This window comes from Nicotiana sylvestris, chromosome 12 (genome assembly GCF_000393655.2).
Source record: "Nicotiana sylvestris chromosome 12, ASM39365v2, whole genome shotgun sequence".
NCBI lineage: Eukaryota > Viridiplantae > Streptophyta > Magnoliopsida > Solanales > Solanaceae > Nicotiana > Nicotiana sylvestris.
The window spans coordinates 112,419,811-112,436,183 of record NC_091068.1 but is presented as its reverse complement, the minus strand read 5'-3'; the positions used below and the strand labels follow the sequence as shown (position 1 = coordinate 112,436,183).

At 34.6% G+C, this 16,373-nt stretch overlaps 1 protein-coding gene across 2 annotated transcripts; it reads left to right on the top strand.

Annotated features, from left to right (window-relative positions):
• Positions 1–2,794: 2,794 nt before the first annotated feature.
• LOC104215131 (protein ZINC INDUCED FACILITATOR-LIKE 1-like) lies at positions 2,795–16,003 on the top strand. Of its 2 annotated transcripts, none has more exons than XM_070165139.1 (17): positions 2,795–3,065; positions 8,605–8,645; positions 9,216–9,276; positions 9,354–9,456; positions 9,571–9,673; positions 10,312–10,365; positions 10,470–10,532; positions 10,997–11,046; positions 11,192–11,267; positions 11,509–11,724; positions 12,611–12,698; positions 13,002–13,087; positions 13,185–13,292; positions 14,475–14,519; positions 14,592–14,680; positions 15,063–15,106; positions 15,716–16,003. In XM_070165139.1, the coding sequence occupies exons 1-17, from the start codon at positions 2,906–2,908 to the stop codon at positions 15,886–15,888; spliced, it is 1,560 nt and encodes a 519-aa protein (XP_070021240.1). In that variant the 5' UTR covers positions 2,795–2,905; the 3' UTR covers positions 15,889–16,003. The 2 variants fall into 2 exon arrangements, with proteins under 2 accessions (XP_070021240.1, XP_070021241.1); XM_070165140.1 differs by having other exon boundaries at positions 14,585–14,680.
• The last annotated feature ends 370 nt before the right edge of the window (positions 16,004–16,373 follow it).

Sequence of the window (16,373 nt, the reverse complement as noted above, 5' to 3'; positions counted from 1 at the left end):
TCTGTGAATTTTCATTTGCATGTACAATTGATTGAGCTTTTTCTATGATCGTAACATTCGAAGATGACGGCGCACAATCATTCTGAATTTTACTCTTTCTATTATCAACCTTACTCATTCTATTGTCCTCAACTACTTTTAAATTTTTAGAATTATTCACAGTAGAGATGTTACCACTCGTTTCTGCCATTGATGCTATCGCCGGTGTCGTCATTTGTGATTTCTGTGAGAATACTGGTTTTGATGGAGATGAATTCGATGTTAGGGAGCTTCCTAGAACTAGGATCGATGTCTTCCTTGGTCTTCCTAGTCCATTACACTTGCCCCTCGCCATTGACAACCGCTTTCCCCACCAAACGTAACCGCCGCTTGGTGAAGATCGTCAATGGAGAAAGATGTAGAGTCTCCTAATATTAAAGTTATAAGTTATATAAATTTATTTCTTAAATTCCTAAACATTAAAGGTTAATGTTATATACTACCATAAGCACATTAGGATGAGTAAAAAAATATCTTTAAATAAACGACATGCTTACATTTAAAAATAATAATAATTCATAGTAATAATATATAGCATACTTTAATTTTTTTTATTTATATATTGTAATATATGGCCATATTAAATCACAAACTCAATTACAATATTTGACAAGAAAAACATAATAAGATACTTAAATTTATATATTAAAATTAGCAGTAAACTGTACTGTAATTTATAAGATTGTTTAAATTATTACTTTCTATATTTTTTTTGGAATCTATGCTTATTTAAGTAATATAGGAAGTCAAATAATATTGTTCATGTGCTTTTTTAAAGTTTATTCTCGTCTATAAGGATTCACGCGTAACGCACGTACTTCAAAACTAGTGGTACTTAAAGGCCAAAACGGCTTTTTAAAGAAAGTAACTTTATACTTCTTTCGTTCAATTTTACTTGTTCACTATTCTAAAAAGGCAAAATACCTTATCACCTCCCTAAGCTTGTCACGGATTATTAGTTACAACGTTAAACTATTCGTGATCTTAATTACCCCCCTCAACTAGGCCTTTTGAGAACCATTACACCCTTAGACGCTGATGCGGCAAATTGTGTGGGTGCACTCGCTTGCCACGTGAATTTTTCTGTATATGTGACATTTTTTTGAAAAATCAAATATATTTTTACCTTTTTAAATATTTTACTTTTTTATATAATTTTTTCGAATAAATTTATAATAAAACTTGGATATAACTACATTATTTAGGCTAAAAAATTTTATTTGGCTAAATATAATAAAGTTTTGTTAATCTTTTTTTGAATTTGACCTGAAAAATAAAGATTTATACAATTGAAATAAATAATCAATGCATCTAAACAGTTATAAAAATACATAGTTTGAAATTAATTATTTTGGCTATAATTTTTTATATAGCTCTAACTTATGGTGCTCTAAAAATATACTTTTTACATATTTTACCTGAAAAGGTAAAAATACACAGTTGAAATAAATAGTCATTGTATCAAAAGAAGAAATAAAAAGAGTGAACAATTGCAAGAAATTACTTATTATTTCTAACATACTTATTGTTCTAGAAAATACTTATTGTAGAAATGCAGGGTAAGGCTGCGTACGATAGACCCTTGTGGTCCGACTCTTCCACAGACCCCGCGCATAGCGGGAGCTTAGTGCACCGTGCTGCCTTTTTTTTATTTCTCTAAAAATGTATCCATAAAGTAAGTTATTTTTTGCAATTGTACATTCTTTTTATTTCTTCTTTTGATACAATGACTATTTATTTCAACTGTGTATTTTTACTATTTTCAGGTAAAATATATATATATATATATATATATATATATATTTAGAGCACCATAACTTAGAGCTATATAAAAAATTATAGCCAAAATAATTAATTTCAAACTATGTATTTTTATAACTTTTTAGATGAATTGACTATTTATTTCAATTGTATAAATCTTTATTTTCAGGTCAAATTCAAAAAAGATTAACTAAAACTTTATTATTTTTAGCCAAATAAAAAAATTTAGCCTAAATAATGTAGTTATATCCAAGTTTTATTATATATTGTATTCGAAAAAAATTATATAAAAAAGTAACATACTTAAAAAGGAAAAAAATATATTTTATTTTTCAAAAAAATGCCAAATATACAGGAAAATCCACGTGGCAGGCAAATTTACCCACACAATTTGCCACATCAGAGTCCAGGAAAAGGCCTAGTTGAAGGGATAATTAAGACCACGAATAGTTTAAGGCTGTAACTAATAATGCGTGGCAAGAGGGAGGTAATGTATTTTGCCTTCTAAAAATAGATTTTCATTTTTACTTGTTCATTTTTGCGTATCAAGAGAAAAATAATTTATTTTTCCTATTTTGCCCTTAGCATTAATTACTTATTTCAAATCAATTAAGATTGTACGCCAATTAATATTTCCTATTTCCTATTTTCTATTTGGCCAATTAATACGGGTATTATGATAAATTATGTATTTTATCTATTATTTTTTAAGAAACGTACAAAGTCGAAAATCTCCTCGTTATTAATCACTGCCCAATCCTTTTGTTACTAATCTATCCAAAAAGTTCTTTATCGTAATCCTAGTTATGTTTAAGCGAGAACCAAATTAGCCCTTACTAACAGCTGAAGATTAGTGAAGCTGATGAGAGAATCAAGTCGAGATTGTGTTAGGCCAAAAGTACAAACAGTAAGGCGTCATTTATCACATGCAATGTGACCTAAACAATCGCATAAAGTATCGACAGAGACCTTTCCACCTACTCTGAATTTTCAATTCCTTTAAGCGGGTGCGAGCTACATGCTCCATGGAACTATATATGTACTCTATTAATCACCGAAAAATTCTGAAGAAGAGAAGGACGACTACGAAAGGGAATTAAATTAAATGGGCAATAACAGAGATCCATTGTTGCATAAGCGAGAAGAAGAAAAATATGAGTCTTTTGAGGATTGTCCTGGTTGTAAAGTTGATCTGCTTAAACGCTCCGATTCCAGCCTCCCTGTTAAGGCCGTCTTCTACATCTCCATCGTCACTTTATGCGCTGGTCAGCTCTCTCTCTCTCTCTCTAGAACTTATGATTTTTTTTTTCTTTTTAAATTTGAAGGGATTTAATATTTGATGTTTGCCTGGTCATTTTCTTGCTAAAAATTGATGACTTGAAAATTCTTATCATGAAAAGTGCTTATAGTTTGGAGTACTAATCAAGTAAATAGCTACATTTGTTGAGAATTTGGGGGAAGTCAGAGGGTTCTTCTTCTTTTTTTTTTCTCGAAGTTCTTTTATTGGATTACTTTATTTTTGCTAATAAATTAAAATTCACGTGTTGCTCTTTCTATTCTTCGGACTCTCGCCTTGGGGTGTGTGTGTGTGTGGGGGGGGGGGGGGATTGGCAGCTGGATTGAAGTGCCGATAAGCACGTTGCAATCACATTCACCTCGGTGTTCTGCTTCAGCGGGAGCTGCGTGACGACGCTTGGGCCCTGGCATTGGATTGCAAGGGTTGGAGCGTCAATTTCCTTATCTCTTAATTTATGAAAATGACCGCTATAGTCAAAGACGAGTGTTTCAGCTTTCTCCTACCATTTGAAAGCCATACGACAGTCTCCAATAATTTATATCACACCTGAGATTAAACCTGTGAGCTAAAGAAATTTTTGAACCAGATTTGCCCCTATACTAAATTTTTCCTTATATCAAGAGGATTCACTAATTTATATACTATTCGTTTTTGTTCTGTTTACGCAGTTATAATATTTTTTGCTTCCGTGCTCTGATTAAAGAAAAATATTTAAATTCTTCGGACCAATACTTATCAATATGCACTATTCAATCAGTCATTGTTTTTATCTTTAAAGTAACGTGTACCCAATTACAGAAAAAAAGTCTTTATCCCGTTTTGTCGTTACTTTTTAAAACTTAACTGCTTCTGGATTCGTCAGACTTCCATATGCGTGTTGCGGAAGCCAAATGTATATAGTGTGAATGAGTCACAACTACTATACCAAAAATTATGATAGCCACCAAATAATAAATAAGACAATAAAACAACAATAAAAGGAACACCAGAATTTACGAGGTTCGGCCAATTTTGCCTACTTCCTCGGACACAACTAATATTTTATTCCATTCCAAAAATACAAGTAAAATAATACTAAAGGGAGAAGATACAAATGCCTTAAGAAGATAAGAAGGCAAATGAGAGGTGTGTTTAAATCCTAAACATTAGGCCTTCTTTTATAGGGAGAAATTCTTCCCAAATTAAGTCTCCCACCGATGTGGGAGTTTGCCATTTTCAACAAATCTCCACCTTCACATCTTCAATTTTCTCTCGGTAACAAATTTTGGTTGTGTCTTCATCTTCAATCTTCAGTGTTCAACAATGTTGATCAAATCCAAACAATGTTGAAACTTGACCATAGTCGCCACTTTTGTCAGCATATCAGCAGGATTCTCTGTAGTATGAATTTTCTTCACCGTGACTCCACCTTCTTCTATGATTTCTCGTACGAAATGATATCGAACATCAATGTGCTTCGTCCTTGCATGATAAACTTGGTTTTTTGCTAATTGAATAGCACTTTGACTATCACAAAAAATTGTGATACTTTTTTGTTCAACACCAAGCTCTTTTAGCAACCCTTGAAGCCAAATTGCCTCTTTCACAGCCTCTGTAATAGCCATGTACTCCGCCTCTGTTGTAGACAAAGCAACTGTTGACTGCAAAGTAAACTTCCAACTAACTGGTGCCTTTGCAAAAGTAAACACATAACCAGTAGTTGATCGTCGTTTGTCCAGATCACCCGCAAAATCTGAGTCACAATATCCAACTACAGACTGATTGCCTTCTTGCTCATAAACTAACCCAACATCTGCAGTATTGTGAATATACTGTAGAATCCACTTCACAGCTTGCCAATGCTCCTTTCCTGGATTATGCATATATCTGCTAATAACTCCAACAACTTGTGAAATGTCAGGTCTCGTACAGACCATTGCATACATCAAGCTACCAACAACATTTGCATATGGTACCCTTGACATATACTCCTGTTCAGCTTCATCTTTTGGCGGCATAGTAGTACTTAGCTTAAAATGGGGAGCAAGTGGAGTACTAACCGGCTTAGTCTTCTCATCTATGCCAAAACGTTGCAGTATTCTCTTCAAATATTCTTTCTGAGATAAACAAAGTTTCTTTGAACGTCTATCTCTTATTATCTCCATGCCAAGAATTTTCTTTGCCTCACCTAGATCCTTCATCTCGAACTCCTTCTTCAGTTGAATCTTCAACTTATCAATTTCTTCCGAATTCTTGGAAGCTATCAACATATCATCAACATATAGGAGAAGATATACAAAGGAACCATCTTTAAGCTTGCGCAAATACACACAATGATCGTATTTGCTTCTCTTGTACCCTTGCCGCAACATAAACTCGTCAAATCGCTTGTACCATTGTCTAGAAGATTGTTTCAATCCGTACAATGATTTTTCAAGTTTGCACACCATATTTTCTTTTCCAGCAACTTTGAATCCTTCTGGCTGAGTCATGTAGATTTCCTCCTCCAAGTTTCCATGTAAAAACGCAGTTTTTACATCCATCTGAACTAGTTCCAAATCCAATTGTGCTACCAAAGCCAACATAATTCTAATGGAGGAATGTTTTACAACTGGAGAAAACACTTCATTGTAATCAATTCCCTCCTTTTGAGCATATCCTTTGGCCACCAATCTTGCTTTGTAGCGAACATCTACTTGGTTAGGAAATCCTTCTTTCTTTGCAAATACCCATTTGCACCCAATTGCTTTCTTTCCCTTCGGGAGATTGGCCAATCTCCATGTATGATTCTGATGAAGGGACTGTATTTCATCATTCATGGCAATCCTCCACTTATCTTCTTCTGAACTTTGGACAACGTCTTTATAAGTAGTAGGAACATCATCAGCTACAATTGAGGTTGCACAAGCAACCGTCTCTATGAGACGAACAGGTTTCGTTATTGTTCTTTTTGGCCTGCTGGTTGCTATTGATTCAAGTTGTTGTTGAGGTTCCTGAGTTGGAATCTCCTCTACTGGCTCTCCTTCCAGAGGGTAATCTTCATTTGTTTCCTCCTCTGCTTCTTGTGTAGGAAAAATAAATTTTCCCTCAAACTCCACCTGCTTAGAAGCACCTTCATTTTGTTTGGTATCTTCTGTTACCTTATTTACCATAGCAGATTCATCAAAGGTAACATCCCTGCTGAATATTACTTTCTTTGTCATAGGACACCATAAGCGATATCCTTTGACTCCAGAAGTAATTCCCATAAAATAGCCTTCTTTGCCCTTGGATCCAATTTTGACTCTGTCATCTGATAATATGTAGTTGAACCAAATACGTGTAAAGAGTCATAATCTACAGCAGGCTTTCCATACCATTTTTCAAATGGTGTCTTGCCATCAATAGCAGCAGATGGTAGATGATTAATGAGGTGGCATGCATATGTAACTGCCTCAGCCCAAAATTCTTTGCCCAAGCCAGCATTGGACAACATACACCGTACCTTCTCCAGCAAGGTCCGGTTCATACGTTCTGCCACTCCATTCTGTTGTGGTGTATGTCTGACAGTGAAGTGTCGGACGATGCCATCATTTTCACAGACCTTATTGAAATGATCATTTTTGTATTCACCTCCATTGTCCGTGCGAATACACTTGATCCTCCTGCCTGTTTGATTCTCCACCATCGTCTTCCATTTGAGAAAAATTCCCAATACTTTATCTTTGCTCTTCATTGTATACACCCACACTCTTCGGGAAAAATCATCAACAAAGGTTACAAAATAGTGCTTCCCACCAAATGAAGGTGTTTTGGAAGGACCCCAAACATCGGAGTGTACATAATCCAAAATGCCTTTAGTATTATGGATCGTTGTACCAAATTTAACCCTTGTCTGTTTCCTTTGACACAATGCTCGCAAAACTCTAAGTTGCAAGCCTTTACTCCTTTTAACAATCCTTGATCTGATAAAATTTTCAAGGATTTTCCTCCAGCATGTCCCAAGCGCATGTGCCATATAGCCTGGTTGCTTCTGCCTCTTTTTCGTCACTGGATGTTACTGTCGTTGTCCCAATAACTGTACTACCGCGATAACGGTACATGTTATTGTTCTTCCGATTGACCCTCATTACCACTAGTGCACCAGAGCATACTCTCATCACTCTATTTTCTGCAATGATTTTGAACCCTTTTGATTCTAAGGCTCCCACAGAGATAGGATTTTTCTTCAAACCCGGTACATATCGAACATCTGTTAATGTTCTGATCATTCCATCATAGTTCCTTAATCGTATTGAACCAATGCCATATGAGGTAAGAGGGCTGTTATCCGCTGTGTGGACGACTCCATATTCTCCTTCTTGAAAATCCACGAACCAATCCCTCTTGGCACACATATGATAGCTACATATGAAAATCCACGCACTGACTAACAAATTTTTTTATGCATTCTGGGCACTTAAAAGATAGTTACAGCCTTACTGGCAAAGGTTTTATGATAGACATTAGTTGGTAATCTTGTAAAAAAGTAACTAACCTGCTATGAGATGTTAATATTAAAACTCATCATTACATGCAAGGGGAGCTGCTCGATCCGCAGATTGATCTGACTCGTAATTTCCTTCTGACCCGTATTCGATAGCCCGATCGATACGCTGTCACATTTGCGTTTGTTAAACTAGCTACAGACTCTATTTAGTTCAGCAGAGGTTCCCTGAAGAGAATTAAAAAGGTCCATCCTGGAAAACGCAAGCTGAGAACCATCAATGACAAAAAGCTGTATCTACTTGTTATTTCTAGAGTCAAAGGAGAAATTTTTTCATAATGTTTTCTCAAAATAATTTAGTAGTTGTAGATTGAGACTTCTTTTAATAATACATGTGTATAAATGAACTGACCAATTTCTGACATGAAAGAATGGTCCTTCACCCCCATAAACCGAGTGAAGTATATTCTAGGACAAAAACAATTGATTAAATACCAGGGTTAGAAATAAGCAATACGGCTTGCCTGGCTATAATAAGCCTGAAATGAAAAGGTTAGGTGACTACTTCCCATATATTTTAGTGTTGGTGGATGAGTAACTTGGTACCTCTGCTAGTGGTGAAAGTAATCAGATGAAATAATTGAGGGGTGCACAAGCTAACTTCGAATACCACTATTACAAAGGTGGTGGAATGTGACATAAAGAAGTATATCATCTTGTTTATAAGACATACAAAGATTAAATATATTAACTCATGGAATAACATGCATATTTGTACATCCCTTAGTGCATAGTCTCTTAAAATTTGTTGATCATCTTCGTCTTCAATTGGTAGAGATTCTGGACTAAGATGAAATGTTTTGGAGCTTCTGAAGGGATACATGCACCAATTTTAAACATGTTCTGCTTATACTAGTGACATTTTATTATCCTAGCATTAGCTTTGGTCTCGTATAAACATATTGTCAGTTGAAAGAAATTGTGAAGCTTAATTTTTTCCCAGGTTACTTCTATTCTTTAAGAGTTTTTCACTAACCTACTTTGTTTCTAATATCTTTTGCAGCTTTGCCGATATCATCTCTGTTCCCTTTCCTCTATTTTATGGTAAACACTAAGTTTAAGTGACTTGCTCTTACATTTCTTGAGTTCTTTTTATATGATACTCCATATAATATTTGTTTTCATTCATGTACTAAAAGTAGTTTGTTCAATCATTTCCCGTGTTGGGTTGTGTCATCAACCATGAAGTTTATAAGTCATCAACCATAAAGTTTGTCTCGTTTTGTGTCAAATAACCAAATTCATGAGCGTAACTGATGCAGAAGTTTGTGTTGGAGAGATAAATGTATGATTTCCCATAAAACCCTCGAACTTCTTTGAGCACACTGCAATATTGTGTGTTCAATTTTTGTGACAGTGCCTATAATTTAAACTTGCACTATGTATAAATCTTTACATATGATATCTCATTTCAGTATTTACCGAGATTCAGTTGTCACTCATGCCCTTCAACTCTGGTGATGGCCTCTATAGTGAAACCATTTATATCTTAATTGAGACTCTCTCTCTTCTTATCCATACGAAAGCTCCGTTCTTCTTGGTTACTTTTCTATTTTCCACCTACTTAGCATCTAGATTATGGTTATGCCAATATCAACATTTTGATTCCTGTAGGTCAGAGATTTTCACATTGCGGATAGGGAGGAAGATATTAGTTACTACGCTGGATTTGTAGGTTAGCTTCATTTCCTTGGTGCTTCTGACTAAATGAGTTTTCAGAATTCATATCTTATATGTCTAGATTTCTTGAAGGTTCTTCATTAATGTTGGGAAGAGCTTTGACATCTATTCTTTGGGGAGTGATTGCTGATCGTTATGGTCGAAAGCCAGTTGTCATTATCGGGACAATTACAGTGTTAGTAGTACTGTTTTACTACTGTCATGGTGTATAAGGTTTTCTTCAGTAAATATTAGCTCAATTCAATTTATTTTTGTTTCACTCAAATTTTCTTTAATAAATCAACTGCAGGGTTATCTTCAATGCACTCTTTGGCCTTAGTACGAACTTTTGGATGGCTATTATTTTGAGGTTTCTCATGGGTAGCTTGTGTGGAATAATTGGCACTATGAGGGTAGGCCTTCATTTCTACTTGATAAAAAAAAATTGTATAAGTTATATGCGCTATATTTTTTCTGGGATTGACATCTTGGTTTGCATGTTTAAAATGCAAGTCTCTTTTAACTTACAGGAGAATTTGATGAAAATACAGATATTCTTTTCTATCTTATTTAATCCTGGAGAGGGGTTTATGTTCTTCCCAGTTGATAGTCCTCTTTGGTAAAATATAATGTCGTAATCTAGTTGATTTCCTAGTATCCATCTCTTCCTCTTTGTGCCAAAAAACTACTTAAGATGGTTTCTTATACAAGTCAGGATGTTTTTGTAGAGTTTATTACTATGCATTATCACAATATAAAAAATTAAAAATGTACTATAGGTCTAACTACAGACTATTGGTTTAGTTACCTATCTTTTCATGAAGTTAATAATTTATTGATGAATCCCCAGCAGAGAAGATGTATATAAAGAGTCGAGAATCTCATATAAAAACATGATTCTCTACAAAGAGCAGCGAGTGTTTTCTTGTAATATGTTTTTTCTCTTGTTCTCTGCTGTTCGTATAATTAAAGATCCGTGCATGTATATCTGGAGTTTTTCAGTTTGTTAGTTGTTTAATTTTATAGTATTCTTCACTTCCAATTTTTCCAGGCATATGCCTCTGAAATTTGCCGAAAAGAATACCATGCTTTGGGGATATCTGCTGTGAGTTGCTTCTCTCCCTCTCTTGTATCCATTTTTTCTTGAGGACAGTTTTCACTGTGTAATCTCGGAAAGCCTAGATAACAATGATTATCCATCTATTTTAGGTAAGCACATCATGGGGCATTGGTTTGGTTATTGGTCCTGTTATTGGAGGTTATCTTGCACAGGTACACATATTTTTCCATGGTATAATTCTTTGTCTAAGTTTTACTCTAGTGAAGACTGAAAAACCATATTCCTTAGAGAAGTTTCTATTACTTCCATTTGAATTTTTTCACAATGATAAGGTTTTGGTCCGTAAAAACAATATCATTTACATCTCTCATTGGAAACTACTTTTAAACTCGGTCTTCCGTGAAACCGGATTTCAGTCTATGGTTTTCCAGAGAAATTTTGCTAAGCTAATATATTCGTCTGTGGCTTTAACTTAATAGTTGGTTAAGTGCCACGAATCAGCTGAATTATGTCCAAATTGTAGATCAGGAAAATAATAAGCTGGCTTGATTCTATCTCATGTCCAGAACTGGAAACTGAAGTTCATCTAAGCTTTAAGTTTCTGCTTTTCCATCCTTTTTGAATATTCTTTATTATTTTCATAAATACAATTTGCGGCTTACACTTTGTGTTCTAGCCTGCAGAAAAGTACCCTGGCGTATTCTCGAAAGACTCCTTATTCGGGAGGTAACTGATGCCTTGCCTGTTCTGTACCTTTGTTACTCTCAACTGACCATATATCTAAAATTTTGTGTTTGGTGCAATCTGTTTTCTCCAATTTCTTTCCTCTCTTGGTGAATTAGAAATTGATGTGTGGTTTCTACCATTGCAGATTCCCATATTTGTTACCTTGTCTTATGATATCACTACTGGCATTAGTTGCAACAGTAGTCTCCTTTTGGCTTCCGGTATGACTTCTGTTCTAAATACTTTATCATCTGATTTTAAGTGCCATCTATCTCTGTTTCATATTCTTTTTGAAAGTTATTTTGTGACAATAAGTATATGCTGATGCTTGAAATAATCTATCTCAATCAACAGAATGAACTAAAGTTTCTAACAATTAACATATCTACTTGACCTAAAACATTGGAGAGAAATAATATAACTGGATAATTTCTGCGATTGACAACTTGTAGCACATTGCAGGAGACACTACACAAGCATAACAAAACAAACAAAGATCAAAGTGATCTCTATGATGTTGCAGAAGGAACTACAAATGGTTTAAATTTGTCTGAGAGCATGAAGCATTCTGAACGCAGAATCCCAAATTCCCACAAAAGCCTTCTTAAGAATTGGCCCTTAGTGTCAGCTATTATTGTCTATTGTGTATTCCAGCTTCATGATATTGCCTATTTAGAGGTATTTTTACCTTTCCTTCTGAATTTATGTTAATTAGAACTTGATATGTCATCCTTATTATCACATTCCAAATCATGTTCTAATGTGAAAGAAGTTGTTCTCATGTACAAAATATCTTGATCTACGACTACATTTAATTAAAATGTAAAAGGTTGTAAGTATTATATACTCGTGCTTAAATTTCTCACCTATGAAAACCTTTAAAAACATATATGACATGGATCTTTTATTGGTGTTGACGTATCCATGTCAAATGAGTGATATGAGTGTAAGTACTTTGTGGAAATTCTTAGAAACATACCAAAAATTGGAAAAAATTGCACATTACTACGTTTTGATATGTACCTGTAAATGAGTCCACTGTTCAGATATGCATCTGTAAATGTGCCCACATAACATAGTTAAAATCTTTGGAGTTACATTTGACTAATTTCTCTCAACATCTGGAGTTAGCGGACAGACACATAAGATTAGTTACGAATTCAAAATTGTGCATCTGATCATCTTCAATATTTCTTGCTCATCTTCTTGTTTTTCTGCAATTGAAGTCATATGGATACTGTAATAGTTTGGTTTATCTAGCATTCTAGGGAGCTTAATAATTGATGGTCGATAGACTTAATCAAAGAATTGGTTTTATATGCTTCATGATGGTCAACTACAAATTTATGAGTTCATCAGAAGATAAAGTGTTTGTGATTTAAGCAGTCTAAGGTCATTCAATGCCTCGCGTTCTTCAATTAATGAAGTATAACTTTATAAAGATTGTCAATTTGAACTTAGCTGTCATGCCTCTGTCTTGACATGGTATCCCGCTCATCAAATTTGATTGTTTCCATATAAATTTGTGTGTGGGCATAATTTTATAATCGTTCTATTTCTTCAGATTTTTTCATTGTGGGCTGTCAGTCCAAGGACCCTTGGGGGTTTAAGCTTTACAACTACTGATGTTGGACAAGTTCTTGCCATCACAGGTATATATATAGGCAGTTTGAATCTCTGCATAAAACAAATTATGTGCCATATGTGGTCAGTCAGGTTATTCGGATGATTAAGCATTTTCTCCTTCAAGAAATCTCGAAGATGTCAATTAAACCATTATATTAGCCTTAAGGTGCTAGAATCAATTACTAAATCCCATGCTTATTTTCTCGAAAGTCTTTTAAATCTAATAGTAATATGGTTTCCATCGCAAGAATTCACTTCTTGGATTTTAGATATTGGATAGTGTGGACTGCATTTAATAAAGAGCATTAATCTCTTTCATGATCTACCAGGTGTTGGTTTGTTACTCTTCCAGCTATTTGCTTACCCATTGGTGGAAAGGATTGTTGGGCCTGTCATGATTTCTCGCGTTGGCGCAGTATGCCCCTAATAGAACTGTGATCTCCCTTTTATTTCCTCTTCTGTTTACTTCATTTATTTGTGTTGGTTTTGAATTGAACTTATTCATTTTTCAGGTATTAAGCATACCATTGCTGGCAAGCTATCCGTGTATAGCTTTGTTATCTGGTTTCTGCCTATCCATAGCTCTTAACTGCGCATCTATGTTAAAAAATGTTCTCTCGGTAAGCCTTTTCCTCAAATCATTGTGTTCTTCAGTTTCTAATATTATTGTTGATTGAAAATTTAATAATGCGACCTGCGGAAAATTTAGGCACAATGTTACTTTTATTATTTTCTTTTAGGATTTAACATGTTTTTGTTCGACAGTTAGTCTCCATCAAGCACTATGAATATTCACCATTACCAATAATGCATGATATATAGGAAAGACAGAGAAGCTATTACTTTATTTTTGCCTTGTTAGACTCTTAGTTGGACTGTGATAGAGAATTTTAAAATTGAGAATCAAAGGTGTTGTGGTAATTCTGTAGTAAGTCTCAACCAGAGATCATTAAAATGTGACTTTTCAAGCCCAAATCCTGCTTCATATTTGTTAATGGATAACTGTCTGTCTCTTCAGTGGTTGATATAAAAGAACTTTTGCCTATTTCTCTTGATGACTAAGGTTCCCTGTAGGCCTGTACAAAGTTCTTCCCATTTGGTCAACAATATCCTTTAAGAAAAAAGCGCCATCAATGAAGATTTAGTTCTATACACCAACCAAGCAGCTCTGTTTAAGAAGCCAACCGTCAAGTGAACCATACTCGGGGAAATTCTGAAACCACAAGTGTATTACCATCAGTTGTTTACAGCCGAGACGCTTAAGATCTGTCGAATGGAATTTAGCTAATCAATGGACCTTGGAATGTTGTAGGTTTACACTAACTCCTGATGTACATGACTGAAAATAGGGTTATTTAACTAACTAATGGGAGCTAGGTGGAATGTGTTAGGTTGCTGTATACCAACTCCCAATGTCCATGACGAAATGTGAGGGTTATTTAGTTTAACTGAAATACGGATGTTGTTCTCTCTGTTACAGTGATGTAATGGCTTTGACTGTACATCTGAACAGCTAAAAAGTTGAAATAATCTCATTATGTCCTCATTTTACTTTTTTTCATGAGTGAATGTCATGATTTTTACAAAATATTTTATTTTCTTGGAAAAATAAATTTTTTGTATTGACCTAGAGACTTTTTATTTTTTTTGGTTATAGTTCCTTTCTGAGAGAAGTGAGAGGCTAGCCATAATGTCAGTTGTGTTTGTTTCAACTACCTTTGGATTACTTTTGCAAATCCAAGGGGTTAATAGATTTTTGCATGGACTATTTGGTCTAAGTGGTTACTTTCATGCATAATCAGGTATCGATCACCACTGGATTGCTAATTATGCAGAACAGGGCTGTGGTAGGTTCATTTTCTCATATCTACCTTATTTCTCATTATGTGAAGTTTGTTGAGTGTGACAAAAGTTCTCAGGCCCAGGAGCAAAGAGGAGCTGCAAATGGCCTTTCTATGTGTTCAATGTCTTTTTTCAAGACAATCGGCCCAGCAGCTGGGGGTTCATTGTAAGTTTCCAACTTCTTTCTACTATCTCTTCTCTTTACCTTCATCGATATTTGGTCCTTCAGTCATACGTTTGCAGTTTTAGCTCTAATTTCAGTTTGCTAAATAAGCCAATTCAACTTAGAAAGTTGCAATGTGTGCTCGAGTAGATTTCATTTCCTTGTGTCATATCTAATATGCTCTGATGTTCTATGTTATGATGTTGTCAGCAGTTGTGAATGCTTACGTGCTATACTTAAATGCGCTTCTGTTTCTGGTTGTTTGCTCGACTTAGACCTTATATAAATTGTTTTTTGTTTTGCACTTATGATCTGCTGTCCACTAATCTAGATGTCCATTCAAGATCATTTCTCATTATCACATCATGTTCTACAATATATGCAGATTGTCCTGGGCACAACGGCGTCAAGATGCTGATATTTTGCCAGGTAAGAAGATAAATTAAATTGGATTTAAGCTTGTAATGTGAAACTGTAATTCAAGAGTTTGCTATTCAAGTGCCAAAAGAAATTCATGATATAAATCAATCCGAACAAGCATCTATGTAACATATAAATAGATGGAATATGGCTTTAATGATTAACAAATTAACATAGGACTTTCAAGATAAAGCAGTAATTAACTGATTACATGAGATGAGTTGCGAATAGTAAAGATTCTGATGGATGGTAGTGGTTCCAGGTACTTATAGATGTCTATTGTGAGTAAGTTTGGGGGCTTGACTTGATATATTTCCTAATGATAAGGTGATTTACTGTAGTAGGTCAATGCTAAAGAGGAAATTAGCATCATATTGGTTTTATTTCTAAGACTTTCTAATAATTTGGCTACAATTAAGAGTTCTATGCTACAAACATCACAAACTCCTAGATTGAATATGTTTGGTTCGTCGATTATATAAGTTCATATCTAACCGAAATCAGTAGCCCCGTAAAGTGTGGAAGACTTTACATAATATACCTTGATATCAAAGTCATTATTCTCCTAATCTATGGTTTTAACTAACTAAATGTAGGAAATGTGATGTTATAATGCAGGTGATCAGCTGGTTTTCTTCGTCCTCAATGTGATTGAGTTGTTGGGCTTGCTTTTGACCTTCAGACCATTTCTACAAGAGCCTGAAGACAACATTCCTAAGTCCAAAAATGACAGTGCAGATCAATCAGAAAATGGCATACAAGAGACGCTCTCACTAACAGAGTTGCCTTGAGTTACCAAAATAAGCCACTATATCACAAGTCAAATATACGGACAAAATCTTCTTTTGCTTAGAATAATTTACAATCAATTTCTATTATATTATTTTGATTGTTTCTTCACCAAAAGATATCTGAAATCACGCTACTGCTAAATACAGTTAACCATGCACTTAACCAAGATAAATCAACTGAAATTGAAAGGTAACGATAAAGCTAACTGTATATTTGGATCATTATTCATTAATAGAATGACATTTTTTTTAAAAAGAAAAATTGCAAATTAGTTAAATCTCTCTCCGTTCCTCTCTCCCTTGCTTCCTCTCTCTCGGGGGATGAGTAAATGGTCAATAGTTCTCTACAAATGTAGTCCCCTCACTCTCTGTGGGTGAGTAAATGGCCAACCTCTATAAATTACATTTGTAACTTGTCATCTCTATAATGTTGCTGAATAATTACTTCCTCTGTCTCAAATTATTCGTCTTTTATACTATCCTTA

What these genes read in the sequence shown, in the direction of transcription:
- LOC104215131 (XM_070165139.1), top strand. Translation starts at nt 2,906, where the DNA reads ATGGGCAATAACAGAGATCCATTGTTGCATAAGCGAGAAGAAGAAAAA. An exon ending in GAATAATTGGCACTATGAGG is followed by an intron (nt 9,674 to 10,311) that starts GTAGGCCTTCAT and finishes CAATTTTTCCAG; the next exon opens with GCATATGCCTCTGAAATTTG. An exon ending in TTATGCAGAACAGGGCTGTG is followed by an intron (nt 14,520 to 14,591) that starts GTAGGTTCATTT and finishes AAAAGTTCTCAG; the next exon opens with GCCCAGGAGCAAAGAGGAGC.